The 16,465-nt window shown below is 53.4% G+C and overlaps 1 protein-coding gene across 5 annotated transcripts in view; it reads left to right on the top strand.

The window, feature by feature from the left end:
• The window catches only part of mapk8ip1b (mitogen-activated protein kinase 8 interacting protein 1b), a 163,366-nt gene that overhangs the window by 102,442 nt on the left and 44,459 nt on the right, over nucleotides 1-16,465 (top strand). For all 5 annotated transcript variants that reach the window (XM_073049862.1, XM_073049861.1, XM_073049865.1 and 2 more), the window contains exons 3-4: nucleotides 4,975-5,202; nucleotides 7,762-7,843. In XM_073049862.1, coding sequence (XP_072905963.1) covers nucleotides 4,975-5,202; nucleotides 7,762-7,843 — 310 coding nt within the window. The remainder of the gene's footprint in view (nucleotides 1-4,974; nucleotides 5,203-7,761; nucleotides 7,844-16,465) is intronic.

Here is a 16,465-nt window from a genome sequence, read left to right as displayed (position 1 = left end):
ATAAACAGAATGAGGAAGAAATGTGATCTAAGTGCCTTTGACCATGGAATGATTGTCAGTGCCCAATGCCATTTGGCCCATTGAGTCTGCTCCACCATTTTATCATGGCTAATCCAATTTTCCTCTCAGCCCCAATCTCCTGCCTTCTTTCTCCCTGAATCCCTTCATGCCCTGACCATTAAAGAAACTATCAACCCCTCCCTTAAATATACGTAAAGACTTTGCTTCCGTAGCTGCCTGTGGCAAGGAATTCCGCGGATTCACCACTCTCTGGCTCATGTATTGCATTGTACTGCTGCTAAGTTAACAAATTTGTGATGGTGCTGCAAGTCAGGTTTTCATTGCACCTGTGCCCACGTGGACTTGTTGATACGGCACTCGACTTGACTTTGACTCTGAAGTTGCTGAGATGGACACAGTGAACTAATGGTCAGCCTGCAGCTCACTATGCCACTGCACACAACAGCCAGTTGCTGAGGAACCCCATCACTCACTATGTCACTGCACACAACAGCCATTTGCTGAGGAACCCCATCACTCACTATGTCACTGCACACAACAGCCATTTGCTGAGGAACCCCATCACTCACTATGCCACTGCACACAACAGCCAGTTGCTGAGGAACCCCATCACTCACTATGCCACTGCACACAACAGCCATTTGCTGAGGAACCCCATCACTCACTATGCCACTGCACACAACAGCCAGTTGCTGAGGAACCCCATCACTCACTATGCCACTGCACACAACAGCCAGTTGCTGAGGAACTCCATCACTCACAATGCCACTGCACACAACAAACAGCCAGTTGCTGAGGAACCCCATCACTCACTATGCCACTGCACACAACAGCCAGTTGCTGAGGAACCCCATCACTCACTATGCCACTGCACACAACAGCCAGTTGCTGAGGAACCCCATCACTCACTATGCCACTGCACACAACAGCCAGTTGCTGAGGAACCCCATCACTCACTATGCCACTGCACACAACAGCCAGTTGCTGAGGAACTCCATCACTCACTATGCCACTGCACACAACAGCCAGTTGCTGAGGAACCCCATCACTCACTATGCCACTGCACACAACAGCCAGTTGCTGAGGAACTCCATCACTCACTATGCCGCTGCACACAACAGCCATTTGCTGAGGCAGCCGTTGTCTTGTTCTGAGACAAAAGGCTTAGATAACTGACTGAGGCTGCATTTGATTCAATTCATTGCAAGTCCCCTCCCTTTGTACTCCGTCTCACAGTTTTCCTGTCAATAATCCCACAATTGGCCAGGAAGTTGATGTCCACTTTCCAGAATATGAGGGATTCTGCAGATGTTGGAAACCTTGAGCCTTAAAAATCCTCAAAAGTGAGTCTGAAGGTTGTGGAATCAGTTGAGTGTTGAGGTGAGTCAGGAGTCTGATCATTGAGGGGTAATAACTGTTCCTGAATTTGGTGGTGTTGGACCTAATGCTCCTGTATCTCCTTTTTGATGGCAGCAACGAAAAGAGGGCATGGCTTGGGTAGCGAAAGCCCTTAATGATGGATACTGCCTCGATGTACATGTGACAAATAAACCTAATCTGCATCTCTTCAATATGACGCTGTGGTGAATTCCTGTCAATGGTCCTGTCACCAGCTGATTCAGTACTCCGTGCCAACCCCCATCTGGCTGTCTGGTGGGCATTGTTTGATGGTGTGCTGCAAGGAATCTTGCTCCCTTTTCAAGCTGTTCCCTAGCCCTCTAGAGGAAGCTAATTGGCATTGTTAGAGCCTCTAACATTTGCATTTGCTTTGATAGATCCCAGTAACAGTGACTGGCAGCTGCTGCACTTAAAGATGTTTTATCAGATTGTGCAGGTTTTGTCGTCTCCCTTCCCAGAGGCGATGACCAGTGTTTCCCAGAGACCATCTGCTTCCTGCTTTTCAACCCAGATTCCTCACTCTGCACATCCTCAGACCAGTGGCTGGAGGAGGCAGGGAAGTGGGTGCACCCCCCGCTCCAGACCCTCACTCCGCCGACACTCGATCTCTGTCTCACACACCCGGTATCCAGCAAGGCCCAGTGTATGGAACTTGAGAGCTGAGACCTGGCTATTGTCTCCACTCATTAACTTGGGGAAGTTCAAGGTCGGAGTTAACCCACTGACTGCTCCATTTGGATCAGCTGAATCCTGCATTGAATATTAGGCACCAGAGGTGACTAGATTTACCAAATTAAACTGATGCAATGTTTCAACATTCACAAACAGTCTCCCTGCCTCTCTGCCCTTACCCCTCCCTCCCTCGCTCTCACCCTCTTCCGCCCTCCCTCCCTTCTTCTCTCCTTCTCTTTTCCCTTTTTCCCTCTTTTCCACTCTCCCACTCCCTCTCATGCTCTCTGCTACTCTTCCTTCCTTCCTCTCCCTATCTCTCTCTCCCCTTTCCCACTCCCTCTTCTCCCCCACTCCTCCACTCTCCCACTCTCTCCCTATTTCCCCATCTTCTCCTCTCTCCCTCTCTCATATTCTTCCACTCTCCCTCCCTCCCACACTGCCTCTCTCCTCTCTTCTACCTCTTTTCATTCTTTCTCTCTTTCCCTCTCCCTCCCTCTTTTCTCTACCTCTACCTCCTCCTGTCTTTTCTCTCTCTATCTCTTTCTTTCTCTTCTCTCTCTCCCCCATCCTCCCTCCCTCCCATCCTCCCTCTCTCTTGCTCTTCTCTCCCATCCTCCCTCTCTCTTGCGCGCTCCCCCTGCTCATCTTTCTCACTCTCTCTCACAGAGCTTTCTCTGATTCTGTGCGGTGGCCCCTCTGTACCACAAGGTAATGAAGAGGGAGAAAATAAAAATATCTTAATTTAGAACTTAGAACTGATTATTGACTTCAGGAAGTGGAAGGAGGGGGAGCATGCACCAGTCTACAATGAAGAACGATGATGGAGAGAGTCATCAACCTTAAATTCCTGGACATTAACATATCAGATGACCTGTCCTGAACTCTAAATACTGTGGGGTACCTCTTGTGTTACCATAGAGGCAAGTCCATTGCAGTGCAGGAGGTTGTCCATGGTGTCCTGTTGCTGACGTAGGGTTAAGGTTAGGCAGGTCAATTCAAGAATCTCACTGTTCCTGATCTTGGTGGTATGGGTCTTCAGGCTTCTTTACCTCCTGCAGTATGACCAAGATCGTGGGTATCCTTGATCATAGATAGAAGCCAGATTTCATTCTTCTTGTAAATAATTCTGGGATGGGTGTTAAGATATTCAGCTTTCCTGGACTTTCTTCCAGATCATCTATCAGAGTTTATGATCAACAGCCAACAAGCAGTTAATGAGAATGTGGCCATGCCTAAACTTAGTAGGATAAATCTGTGGAGTGTGGGCTAGAGGGGATAATCTGCACAAATGTGGGTGGGGGGGGGGGGGGTGGAGACAAATTCAAGTTTATTGTCATCTGCTCCGGCTGCTCTGGGCTCGGTGTCTGAGAGCTCTCTGCACTGAACTGAGGCCGAGGCTGTGACCTGCTCCAGCTGCTCTGGGCTCGGTGACTGAGGGCTTCAGGACGTTCACTCGGCTCTGCATTGAACTGAGGCCGAGGCTGTGGCCTGCTCCGGCTGCTCTGGGCTCGGTGACTGAGGGCTTCAGGACGTTCACTCGGCTCTGCATTGAACTGAGGCCGAGGCTGTGGCCTGCTCCGGCTGCTCTGGGCTCGGTGTCTGAGGGCTTAAGGACGTTCATTCGGCTCTGCATTGAACTGAGGCCGAGGCTGTGACCTGCTCCAGCTGCTCTGGGCTCGGTGTCTGAGGGCTTAAGGACGTTCATTCGGCTCTGCATTGAACTGAGGTCGAGGCTGTGGCCTGCTCCAGATGCTCTGGGCTTTGTGTCTATGGACTCACTTTTGTTCTGAATACTGTTTGCTTGCTTTTATTGTTTAAACAAGTTGTTTTTTTTTTCTCTCTGCATGTTGGGTATTTGACATTTCTTTTCTTATGGGTTTCTTTGTTTTGTGGCTGCCTGTAAGGAGATGAATTTCAAGGTTGTTTATCTTATACATAATTTGAAATTTGATTGTGTATGCACAGGTACAATTAAAACCTTACTTGCAGCAGCATCACAGGTAAATACTGTCAGAGATACAGCATTACAAGAAGAGCATAAATTAAACATTAATTCTACTGAATTTTTACGATAAAGAACACAATTCAAACAACAGAACACCTGTTGCTGTTTAACGTGGCCATAGTTTTTCAGAATCAGGTTTAATATCATTGGCATATATTGTGAAATTCGTTGTTTTACAGCAGAAGTGCATTGCAATAAATAATATTGCCTGAAACATCAACTGTTTATTCCCCTCCATAGACGTTGCCTGACCTGCTGAGGTAGTGATGAGAAACATGAGTCAAAGTCAAGTTTATTGTCATCTGCACAAGTCCATGTGGGCACAGGTTCAGTGAAAATCTGACTTGCAGCAGTATCACAGGCGTAGAGCATCAGATACACAATATTCACAAGAAAAAAAGAGGATAAACAGATTTTACACAATTTTTACAAGAATGAACACAATCAAAACAAAAAAAGTCCAGTTTTGGTGCTAAGTGATCAAAGTAGGCACAGTGTTACCGAAGTGCAGTGATTAGTGTTATTGCCGGTTGGTTCAGGAACTGAGTGGTTGAAGGGAAGTGGGTCTAATCTAATGGTTTCTTTGAAGGTCCAGTACAGATACAATGGGCAGAGTGGACACCTGTTGGTATCAGCCATTGCTGCTGCTGTTGTGTGTTTGTTTCAGATTAAACGTGCTTAACTGCTTTTGACGTTTCTCTCTGACCAGCAAGGAGATTTCCTTCCAGATTAACAGGAGCAGTTACATCATTGTCCTCGTTCACGGCCAGAAGATTTTAACCCTTCCTTTGCACTGGTTTACAATCTTAAAACGTACCTTCCTGGCATCGAATCAATTCTTACTGACCTTTCTCTGTCTGACCTTGTCCTCCCATCAGTCCCGTGTAACCCTGGAGACCAACAATGCTGCCACCACGAGCGGAAACGACACGCGCACGATTCAGGCGGAGATGCTGCAGCTGGATTTGATTGACGCTGTGGACGAGGTGGAGGAAGAGGAAGAAAACAACGGCCCGCGGCAGGAGGTCAACCCTGTCAGCGTGGCGTCCTATAGACCCAAGAGACCAACAACCCTAAACCTATTCCCACAGGTTCCACGCACGCAGGTAAGGAGAAAGGGCTCAGAGTCCCTTTGTTGTTCTTCTTATCAGGGATTAAGACGACCCTGCCTTCATCTGATTATTGAAGTTTTCTGAGTATTCATTTATTCCATCTGGCATTTCAGCTCCTAAAGTTTTCCTGAGGTATGTTGTTAACTGACTGATCTGGAGCTTTGTGCTTGCTGATTTTGCTGCAGACTGGGGCATCTGGATTTATATGTTTACATGTGACAAAGGTTGTTGATGAGTCTAGTGTACGTTTTTCATATGGACCTCGGTTAGGGCATTTGTTAATCCTGCTTCTTTAATCCTATTTCCTTAGCCAGTACACAGCCGGGAACTGCTTTGTAATAAAGGCAGGTCTTAAGCTGTCCCAGGCACATGGCTGTTACCCCAAGCAAAACAAGACCAGCATTGTCCTAGGCAACACACACAAAATACTGGAGGAACTCAGCAAGTCAGGCAGCATCTATGGAGAGGAATAAACAGTCCATGTTTTGAGCTCAGATCCTTCAAGAGGATTGGAAGGGAAGGGGGCAGAAGACAGAATAAGGAGGTAGAGGAAGGGAAAGCACCTTGCACCGGACCCCACTGTGGAGCACTAGGCCATTGCTTCCTCTTTCCTACAATTCTGTCCCCTTCCTTTCCAGTCCACACGTCCCGTGCCAATGGAGCTTGCCCACAAGTAACATACACAGCGTGCTGGAGGAACTCGCCAGAGCAGGCAGTATTTATAGAAAAGTGCAAATAGTGGATATTTCAGGCCAAGTACCTTCATTCATGAGTCCTGATGAAGGGTCTTGGCCTGAAACGTTGACTGTTCATTCTTTTGCATAGATGCTGCCTGGTGAGTTCCTCCAGCATTTTGCGTGTGTTGCTCTGGATTTCCAGCATCTGCAGATTTTCTTGTGTTTGCACAACTTATAGTAACATTTTGTAAGTTATTTTAGTTGTAACTTTGACACAGGAAATGCAAACATTTATAACATAAATTGTGCAAGAAAGAATTGAAATCAGGTTTATTATCTCTGTTGGTTAGTGACAGTAGTAAATAAATGTAACTTTAAGTTCAATAATAAAGAAATGAATAGTGCAAAAGAGGAATAGTGAGATTGTGTTCATTGGTTCTTGGATTGTTCTAAATTTGATGACAGATAGGAAGAAACTGTCCCTGAAATAAAATGTTATTACCAACCATACTGACTGTGGTCTCTGAGGAGGAGGTCAGGACTCCACTGATACAATATGCGGTAGAATGTGTGGAGGCACTTGTGGGCTGTCCCCACACATCCTTAGGTTGTGTTGGTTGTTAACACAAACAACATGTTTTGCTGTATGTTTCGATGTGCATGTGATAAATAAATGGATCAGAATCTGAATCATTTAGAACTGGAAAGGTACTGGCATCAATAGAAGATTGGCTGACTGGCGGAGTACAAAGAGAGGGAATCAAGGAGGCTTTTTCTGTTTGGCTGTGGTTGGCAACTGGTGGTCAGCATAGGCCCGTGTTGGGATTGTTTCTTTTCACATTATATGTCAATGATTTTGATTACAGAATTGATGGCTTTGTGGCCAGGTTTGCGGACAATACGAAGATAGGTGGAGGGGGAGGTAGTGTTGAGGAAGCAGGGAGTCTACAGAAGGACTTAGACAGATTAGGAGAATGGGCAAAGGAGTGGCAGATGGAAACTGTAGGAAAGTGTACATTCATGCACTTAGGTAGAAGGAATAAGTGTAGACTATTATCTAATTGGGGATAAAATTCAGAAATTGGAGTTGCAAAGGGACTTGAGAGTCCTCATGCAAGATTTCCTAAAGGTTCCTGATTAGTCAGGGCATCTAAAGTTACAGGGAGAAGGCGGGAGAATGGGGGTGACTGGGATAATAAATCTGCCATGATGGAATGGCAGAACAGACATAATGGACTGAACGGCCTAATTCTGCTCCTATGCCTTGTGGAAAAATCCGTCAGAGTTTCCCTGAGTCAAAGTGATAGTACAAAGCAGCATAATGGTCTGGATGGTCACAGAAACGCCTCTAGTGAGTAATACCATTCGACCTGGTTTCATTTATTTACAGCGAGGAGTAGGCCCTTCTGGCCCTTTGAGCCATGCTGTCCCCACAACCCCTGACAAACCCTATTAACACTAACCTAATCACAGGACAATTTGCAATGACCATTTAACCTACCCGGTACGTCTTGGACTCTGGGACAAAATCGCAGCACCCTGGGAAAATGCACACATTTAACGGGAAGGACATACAGAGACTCGTAACAGAATTCTGTTGGATTTGAACTCCATACTCTGGAATGGCCCGAGCTGTAACAGTGTCGCACTACCTTGGCACCCGACCTGGGGTGAGGGCTGTCCGAGCTCGATTAAGATCCACAGCAGCCCTCAACCCAGGTTTCTGCCTCACGTCAACAAAGTTGCTCTGCTGGAAAGATCTGCACAGTTTAGCGTTGCCCGGCAACCTATTGAAAGGATATCGTGTGGCCTAGTGTGTCAGCTGCCTCTCCCATTCCAGCCCAACATGTGACCTCTTTTGTTTATCTTACTGCAGGACACACTGAACAATAACTCATTCGGCAAAAAATACAGCTGGCAGGAAAGAGTCTCGCGGCCAACCTCCCCGCTCAAAACAGGTATGTGATCCCGCGGTGCAGGCTCCCTGGGCTTGTCCGTCCTGGATCTGAAGTAGTTGCAAGTCAAAGAACTGCAGCCAGTTCACTAATCCAGTAGAATTCCAGTGTGTGGGTTTATTTAAAGGGCTGGTTTGAAAGAGAACATATCTATCATTGGGAGCTAGTACTGAAGCCTTCAGTGGGGTAAATTCTACCCCAGAGCATGGAGAGCCCGGCAGCTGGTGGTGGCCAAGGGGAAAGGTTGGTAAGGGTGGAGTGTAAAATTCAAACGTGGGGTGAAGGCATGGCCTGCACTAACAGGGTGGTGGCCAGGACTGGGGTAGGAGGAGGAGAGGGGGTATGGTAGGAGCAGAGAAGGGGGGTGGAATAGGAGGAGGAGAAAGGGTGTGGGGTCACAGGAGTAGAGTGGGATTGGAGTTCCAATTGGGAGAGGGGTCAGGAGGTGAGAGGGCTGGGATTGGGGGAGGGGAGAAGTGATTTACCACGGGGGGGATTGTCGGGGAGTTACTGGTAGGGGGGATTGTTGGGGAGTTACCAGTGGGGGGGGATTGTTCGAATGTTGCCGGTGGGAGGGATTGTTGGGGATGTTACCGGTCGGGGGGGATTGTTGGAATGTTACCGGTGGGGGGGATTGTTGGAATGTTGCCGGTGGGGGGGATTGTTGGAATGTTACCGGTGGGGGGGATTGTTGGAATGTTGCCGGTGGGGGGGATTGTTGGAATGTTACCGGTCGGGGGGATTGTTGGGGATGTTACCGGTCAGGGGGGGATTGTTGGGGATGTTACCGGTCAGGGGGGGATTGTTGGGAATGTTACCGGTCAGGGGGGGATTGTTGGGGATGTTACCGGTCGGGGGGGATTGTTGGGGAGTTACCGGTCGGGGGTGATTGTTGGAGATGTTACCGGTCGGGGGGGATTGTTGGAGATGTTACCGGTCGGGGGGATTGTTGGGGATGTTACCGGTCGGGGGGGATTGTTGGAATGTTACCGGTGGGGGGGATTGTTGGAATGTTACCGGTGGGGGGGATTGTCGGGGAATTACCAGTGGGGGGGGGATTACTAGGGAGTTACCGGTAGGGGGGATTGTTGTGGAGTTACCAGTGGAGAGGGGGATTGTTGGAATGTTGCCGGTAGGGGGGATTGTCAGGGAATTCCCGGTGGGGGGGGGATTGTTGGGGAATTACCAGTGGGGGGGGATTACTAGGGAGTTACCGGTGGGGGGGGGGATTGTTGGAGATGTTACCGGTGGGGGGGATTGTTGGAGATGTTACCGGTCGGGGGGGATTGTTGGGGATGTTACCGGTCAGGGGGGGATTGTTGGGAATGTTACCGGTCAGGGGGGGATTGTTGGGGATGTTACCGGTCGGGGGGGATTGTTGGGGATGTTACCGGTCGGGGGGGATTGTTGGAGATGTTACCGGTCGGGGGGATTGTTGGAGATGTTACCGGTCGGGGGTGATTGTTGGGGATGTTACCGGTCGGGGGGGATTGTTGGGGATGTTACCGGTCGGGGGGGATTGTTGGGGAGTTACCGGTCGGGGGGGATTGTTGGGGATGTTACCGGTTGGGGGGGATTGTTGGAGATGTTACCGGTCGGGGGGGATTGTTGGGGATGTTACCGGTCGGGGGGGATTGTTGGGGATGTTACCGGTCGGGGGGATTGTTGGGGATGTTATCGGTCGGGGGGATTGTTGGAGATGTTACCGGTCGGGGGGATTGTTGGAGATGTTACCGGTCGGGGGGATTGTTGGGGATGTTATCGGTCGGGGGGATTGTTGGGGATGTTACCGGTCAGGGGGGGATTGTTGGGGATGTTACCGGTCAGGGGGGGATTGTTGGGGATGTTACCGGTGGGGGGGATTGTTGGAGATGTTACCGGTCGGGGGGGATTGTTGGGAATGTTACCGGTCAGGGGGGGATTGTTGGGGATGTTACCGGTCGGGGGGGATTGTTGGAGATGTTACCGGTCGGGGGGGGATTGTTGGGGATGTTACCGGTCGGGGGGATTGTTGGAGATGTTACCGGTTGGGGGGGATTGTTGGAGATGTTACCGGTCGGGGGGATTGTTGGGGAGTTACCGGTCGGGGGGGATTGTTGGGGATGTTACCGGTGGGGGGAATTGTTGGGAATGTTACCGGTGGGGGGGGGATTGTTGGGGAGTTACCGGTCGGGGGGGATTGTTGGGAATGTTATCGGTCGGGGGGGATTGTTGGGGATGTTACCGGTCGGGGGGGATTGTTGGGGATGTTACCGGTCGGGGGTGATTGTTGGGGAGTTACCGGTCGGGGGTGATTGTTGGGGATGTTACCGGTCGGGGGTGATTGTTGGGGAGTTACCGGTCGGGGGGGATTGTTGGGGATGTTACCGGTCGGGGGGATTGTTGGGGATGTTACCGGTCGGGGGGGATTGTTGGGAATGTTACCGGTCGGGGGGGATTGTTGGGGATGTTACCGGTCGGGGGGGATTGTTGGGGATGTTACCGGTCGGGGGGGATTGTTGGAGATGTTACCGGTCGGGGGGGATTGTTGGGGATGTTACCGGTCGGGGGGGATTGTTGGGGATGTTACCGGTCGAGGGGGATTGTTGGAGATGTTACCGGTCGGGGGGGGATTGTTGGGGATGTTACCGGTCGGGGGGGATTGTTGGGGATGTTACCGGTGGGGGGGATTGTTGGAGATGTTACCGGTCGGGGGGATTGTTGGGGAGTTACCGGTCGGGGGGGATTGTTGGGGATGTTACCGGTCGGGGGGGATTGTTGGGGATGTTACCGGTCGGGGGGATTGTTGGGGATGTTACCGGTCGGGGGGGATTGTTGGGGATGTTACTGGTCGGGGGGGATTGTTGGAGTTGTTACCGGTGGGGGGGATTGTTGGGGATGTTACCGGTCGGGGGGGATTGTTGGAGATGTTACCGGTCGGGGGGGATTGTTGGGGAGTTACTGGTCGGGGGGGATTGTTGGAGTTGTTACCGGTGGGGGGGATTGTTGGGGATGTTACCGGTCGGGGGGGATTGTTGGGGAGTTACCGGTCGGGGGGGATTGTTGGGGATGTTACCGGTCGGGGGGGATTGTTGGGGAGTTACTGGTCGGGGGGGATTGTTGGGGATGTTACCGGTCGGGGGGGATTGTTGGAGATGTTACCGGTCGGGGGGGATTGTTGGGGAATTACCAGTGGGGGGGGGGATTGTTGGAGTTGTTACCGGTGGGGGGGATTGTTGGGGATGTTACCGGTGGGGGGGATTGTTGGAGATGTTACCGGTCGGGGGGGATTGTTGGGGATGTTACCGGTGGGGGGGATTGTTGGGGATGTTACCGGTCGGGGGGGATTGTTGGAGATGTTACCGGTGGGGGGGATTGTTGGGGATGTTACCGGTCGGGGGGATTGTTGGGGAGTTACCGGTCGGGGGGGATTGTTGGGGATGTTACCGGTCGGGGGGATTGTTGGGGAGTTACCGGTGGGGGGGATTGTTGGGAATGTTACCGGTCGGGGGGGATTGTTGGGGATGTTACCGGTCGGGGGGGGATTGTTGGGAATGTTACCGGTCGGGGGGGATTGTTGGGGATGTTACCGGTCGGGGGGGATTGTTGGAGATGTTACCGGTCGGGGGGGATTGTTGGGGATGTTACCGGTCGGGGGGGATTGTTGGGGATGTTACCGGTCGGGGGGGATTGTTGGAGATGTTACCGGTCGGGGGGGATTGTTGGGGATGTTACCGGTCGGGGGGGATTGTTGGGAATGTTACCGGTCGGGGGGGATTGTTGGGAATGTTACCGGTCGGGGGGGATTGTTGGAGATGTTACCGGTCGGGGGGGATTGTTGGGGATGTTACCGGTCGGGGGGGATTGTTGGAGTTGTTACCGGTCAGGGGGGGATTGTTGGGGAGTTACCGGTCGGGGGGGATTGTTGGGAATGTTACCGGTCGGGGGGGATTGTTGGGGATGTTACCGGTCAGGGGGGGATTGTTGGGGATGTTACCGGTGGGGGGGGATTGTTGGGGATGTTACCGGTGGGGGGGATTGTTGGGGATGTTACCGGTCGGGGGGGATTGTTGGGGAGTTACCGGTCGGGGGGGATTGTTGGGGATGTTACCGGTCGGGGGGAATTGTTGGGGATGTTACCGGTGGGGGGGATTGTTGGGGATGTTACCGGTCGGGGGGGATTGTTGGGGATGTTACCGGTGGGGGGGATTGTTGGGGATGTTACCGGTGGGGGGGGGGATTGTTGGAGTTGTTACCGGTCAGGGGGGGATTGTTGGGGAGTTACCGGTCGGGGGGGATTGTTGGGAATGTTACCGGTCGGGGGGGATTGTTGGGGATGTTACCGGTCAGGGGGGGATTGTTGGGGATGTTACCGGTGGGGGGGGATTGTTGGGGATGTTACCGGTGGGGGGGATTGTTGGGGATGTTACCGGTCGGGGGGGATTGTTGGGGATGTTACCGGTCGGGGGGGGATTGTTGGGGATGTTACCGGTCGGGGGGGATTGTTGGGGATGTTACCGGTGGGGGGGATTGTTGGGGATGTTACCGGTCGGGGGGGATTGTTGGGAATGTTACCGGTGGGGGGGATTGTTGGAGATGTTACCGGTCGGGGGGGATTGTTGGGGATGTTACCGGTCGGGGGTGATTGTTGGGGATGTTACCGGTCGGGGGTGATTGTTGGGGATGTTACCGGTCGGGGGGGATTGTTGGGGATGTTACCGGTCAGGGGGGGATTGTTGGAGATGTTATCGGTCGGGGGGGGATTGTTGGGAATGTTACCGGTCAGGGGGGGATTGTTGGAGATGTTATCGGTCGGGGGGGGATTGTTGGGAATGTTACCGGTCAGGGGGGGATTGTTGGGGATGTTATCGGTCGGGGGGGAATTGTTGGGAATGTTACCGGTCAGGGGGGGATTGTTGGGGATGTTACCGGTCGGGGGGGATTGTTGGGGATGTTACCGGTCGGGGGGGATTGTTGGAGATGTTACCGGTCGGGGGGGATTGTTGGAGATGTTACCGGTCGGGGGGGATTGTTGGGGATGTTACCGGTCGGGGGGGATTGTTGGAGATGTTACCGGTGGGGGGGATTGTTGGGGATGTTACCGGTCGGGGGGATTGTTGGGAATGTTACCGGTGGGGGGGATTGTTGGGGATGTTACCGGTTCGGGGGGATTGTTGGGGATGTTACCGGTCGGGGGGGATTGTTGGGGATGTTACCGGTCGGGGGGATTGTTGGGGATGTTACCGGTCGGGGGGGATTGTTGGGGATGTTACCGGTCGGGGGGGATTGTTGGGGATGTTATCGGTCGGGGGGGATTGTTGGGGATGTTACCGGTGGGGGGGGGATTGTTGGAGATGTTACCGGTCGGGGGGGATTGTTGGGGATGTTATCGGTCGGGGGGGATTGTTGGAGATGTTACCGGTCGGGGGGGATTGTTGGGGATGTTACCGGTCGGGGGGGGATTGTTGGAGATGTTACCGGTGGGGGGGATTGTTGGAGATGTTACCGGTCGGGGGGATTGTTGGGGATGTTATCGGTCGGGGGGATTGTTGGGAATGTTACCGGTGGGGGGGATTGTTGGGAATGTTACCGGTGGGGGGGGATTGTTGGGGATGTTACCGGTGGGGGGGATTGTTGGGGATGTTACCGGTCGGGGGGGATTGTTGGGGATGTTACCGGTGGGGGGGGATTGTTGGAGATGTTACCGGTGGGGGGGATTGTTGGAGATGTTACCGGTGGGGGGGGATTGTTGGAGATGTTACCGGTCGGGGGGGATTGTTGGGGATGTTATCGGTCGGGGGGGATTGTTGGGGATGTTACCGGTCGGGGGGGGATTGTTGGGGAGTTACCGGTCGGGGGGGATTGTTGGGGATGTTACCGGTCAGGGGGTGATTGTTGGGGATGTTACCGGTCGGGGGGGATTGTTGGGGATGTTACCGGTCGGGGGGGATTGTTGGGGATGTTACCGGTCAGGGGGTGATTGTTGGGGATGTTACCGGTCGGGGGGGATTGTTGGGGATGTTATCGGTCAGGGGGGGATTGTTGGGGATGTTATCGGTCGGGGGGGATTGTTGGAGATGTTACCGGTCGGGGGGGATTGTTGGGAATGTTACCGGTCGGGGGGGATTGTTGGGGATGTTATCGGTCGGGGGGGGATTGTTGGGGATGTTACCGGTTGGGGGGGATTGTTGGGGAGTTACCGGTCGGGGGGGATTGTTGGGGATGTTACCGGTCGGGGGGATTGTTGGGGATGTTACCGGTTGGGGGGGATTGTTGGAGATGTTACCGGTGGGGGGGATTGTTGGAGATGTTACCGGTGGGGGGGATTGTTGGAGATGTTACCGGTGGGGGGGGATTGTTGGAGATGTTACCGGTGGGGGGGGATTGTTGGGGATGTTACCGGTCGGGGGGGATTGTTGGGGATGTTATCGGTCGGGGGGGATTGTTGGGGATGTTACCGGTCGGGGGGGATTGTTGGGGATGTTATCGGTGGGGGGGATTGTTGGGAATGTTACCGGTCGGGGGGGATTGTTGGGAATGTTACCGGTTGGGGGTGATTGTTGGGGAGTTACCGGTCGGGGGGGATTGTTGGAGATGTAACCGGTGGGGGGGATTGTTGGAGATGTTACCGGTCGGGGGGGATTGTTGGGGATGTTATCGGTCGGGGGGGGATTGTTGGGGATGTTACCGGTTGGGGGGGATTGTTGGGGAGTTACCGGTCGGGGGGGATTGTTGGGGATGTTACCGGTCGGGGGGATTGTTGGGGATGTTACCGGTTGGGGGGGATTGTTGGGGAGTTACCGGTCGGGGGGGATTGTTGGGGATGTTACCGGTGGGGGGGATTGTTGGGGATGTTACCGGTGGGGGGGATTGTTGGGGATGTTACCGGTCGGGGGGGATTGTTGGAGATGTTACCGGTCAGGGGGGGATTGTTGGGGATGTTACCGGTGGGGGGGGGATTGTTGGGAATGTTACCGGTGGGGGGGATTGTTGGGGATGTTACCGGTGGGGGGGATTGTTGGGAATGTTACCGGTGGGGGGGATTGTTGGGGATGTTACCGGTCGGGGGGGATTGTTGGGGATGTTACCGGTCGGGGGGATTGTTGGGGATGTTACCGGTGGGGGGGATTGTTGGAGATGTTACCGGTGGGGGGGATTGTTGGGGATGTTATCGGTCGGGGGGGATTGTTGGGAATGTTACCGGTGGGGGGGATTGTTGGGGATGTTACCGGTCGGGGGGGATTGTTGGGGATGTTACCGGTCGGGGGGATTGTTGGGGATGTTACCGGTGGGGGGGATTGTTGGAGATGTTACCGGTCGGGGGGGATTGTTGGGAATGTTACCGGTCGGGGGGATTGTTGGGGATGTTACCGGTGGGGGGGGGATTGTTGGGAATGTTACCGGTGGGGGGGATTGTTGGGGATGTTACCGGTCAGGGGGGGATTGTTGGGGATGTTACCGGTGGGGGGGATTGTTGGGGATGTTACCGGTCAGGGGGGGATTGTTGGGGATGTTACCGGTGGGGGGGATTGTTGGGGATGTTACCGGTGGGGGGGGATTGTTGGGGATGTTACCGGTTGGGGGGGATTGTTGGGAATGTTACCGGTCGGGGGGATTGTTGGGAATGTTACCGGTCGGGGGGGATTGTTGGGAATGTTACCGGTCAGGGGGGGATTGTTGGGGAGTTACCGGTCAGGGGGGGATTGTTGGGGAGTTACCGGTGGGGGGGAATTGTTGGGAATGTTACCGGTGGGGGGATTGTTGGAGATGTTACCGGTCAGGGGGGGATTGTTGGGGATGTTACCGGTGGGGGGGATTGTTGGGAATGTTACCGGTGGGGGGGATTGTTGGAGATGTTACCGGTCGGGGGGGATTGTTGGGAATGTTACCGGTTCGGGGGGATTGTTGGGGATGTTACCGGTCGGGGGGGATTGTTGGGAATGTTACCGGTTCGGGGGGATTGTTGGGGATGTTACCGGTCGGGGGGGATTGTTGGGAATGTTACCGGTCGGGGGGATTGTTGGGGAGTTACCGGTCGGGGGGGATTGTTGGGGATGTTACCGGTGGGGGGGGGATTGTTGGGGATGTTACCGGTGGGGGGGATTGTTGGGGATGTTACCGGTCGGGGGGATTGTTGGGGAGTTACCGGTCGGGGGGGATTGTTGGGGATGTTACCGGTGGGGGGGGGATTGTTGGGGATGTTACCGGTGGGGGGGATTGTTGGGGATGTTACCGGTCGGGGGGGATTGTTGGGAATGTTACCGGTCAGGGGGGGATTGTTGGGGATGTTACCGGTCGGGGGGGATTGTTGGGAATGTTACCGGTCGGGGGGGATTGTTGGGGAGTTACCGGTCGGGGGTGATTGTTGGGGAGTTACCGGTCGGGGGGGATTGTTGGGGATGTTACCGGTGGGGGGATTGTTGGAGATGTTACCGGTGGGGGGATTGTTGGGGATGTTACCGGTGGGGGGATTGTTGGAGATGTTACCGGTGGGGGGATTGTTGGAGATGTTACCGGTCGGGGGGGATTGTTGGGGATGTTACCGGTCAGGGGGGGATTGTTGGGGATGTTACCGGTCGGGGGGGATTGTTGGGGATGTTACCGGTCAGGGGGGGATTGTTGGGGATGTTACCGGTTCGGGGGGAT

Source organism: Hemitrygon akajei, chromosome 6 (genome assembly GCF_048418815.1).
Source record: "Hemitrygon akajei chromosome 6, sHemAka1.3, whole genome shotgun sequence".
In the NCBI taxonomy this organism is placed as follows: domain Eukaryota; kingdom Metazoa; phylum Chordata; class Chondrichthyes; order Myliobatiformes; family Dasyatidae; genus Hemitrygon; species Hemitrygon akajei.
This window is presented reverse-complemented; position numbering and strand designations above follow the sequence as displayed.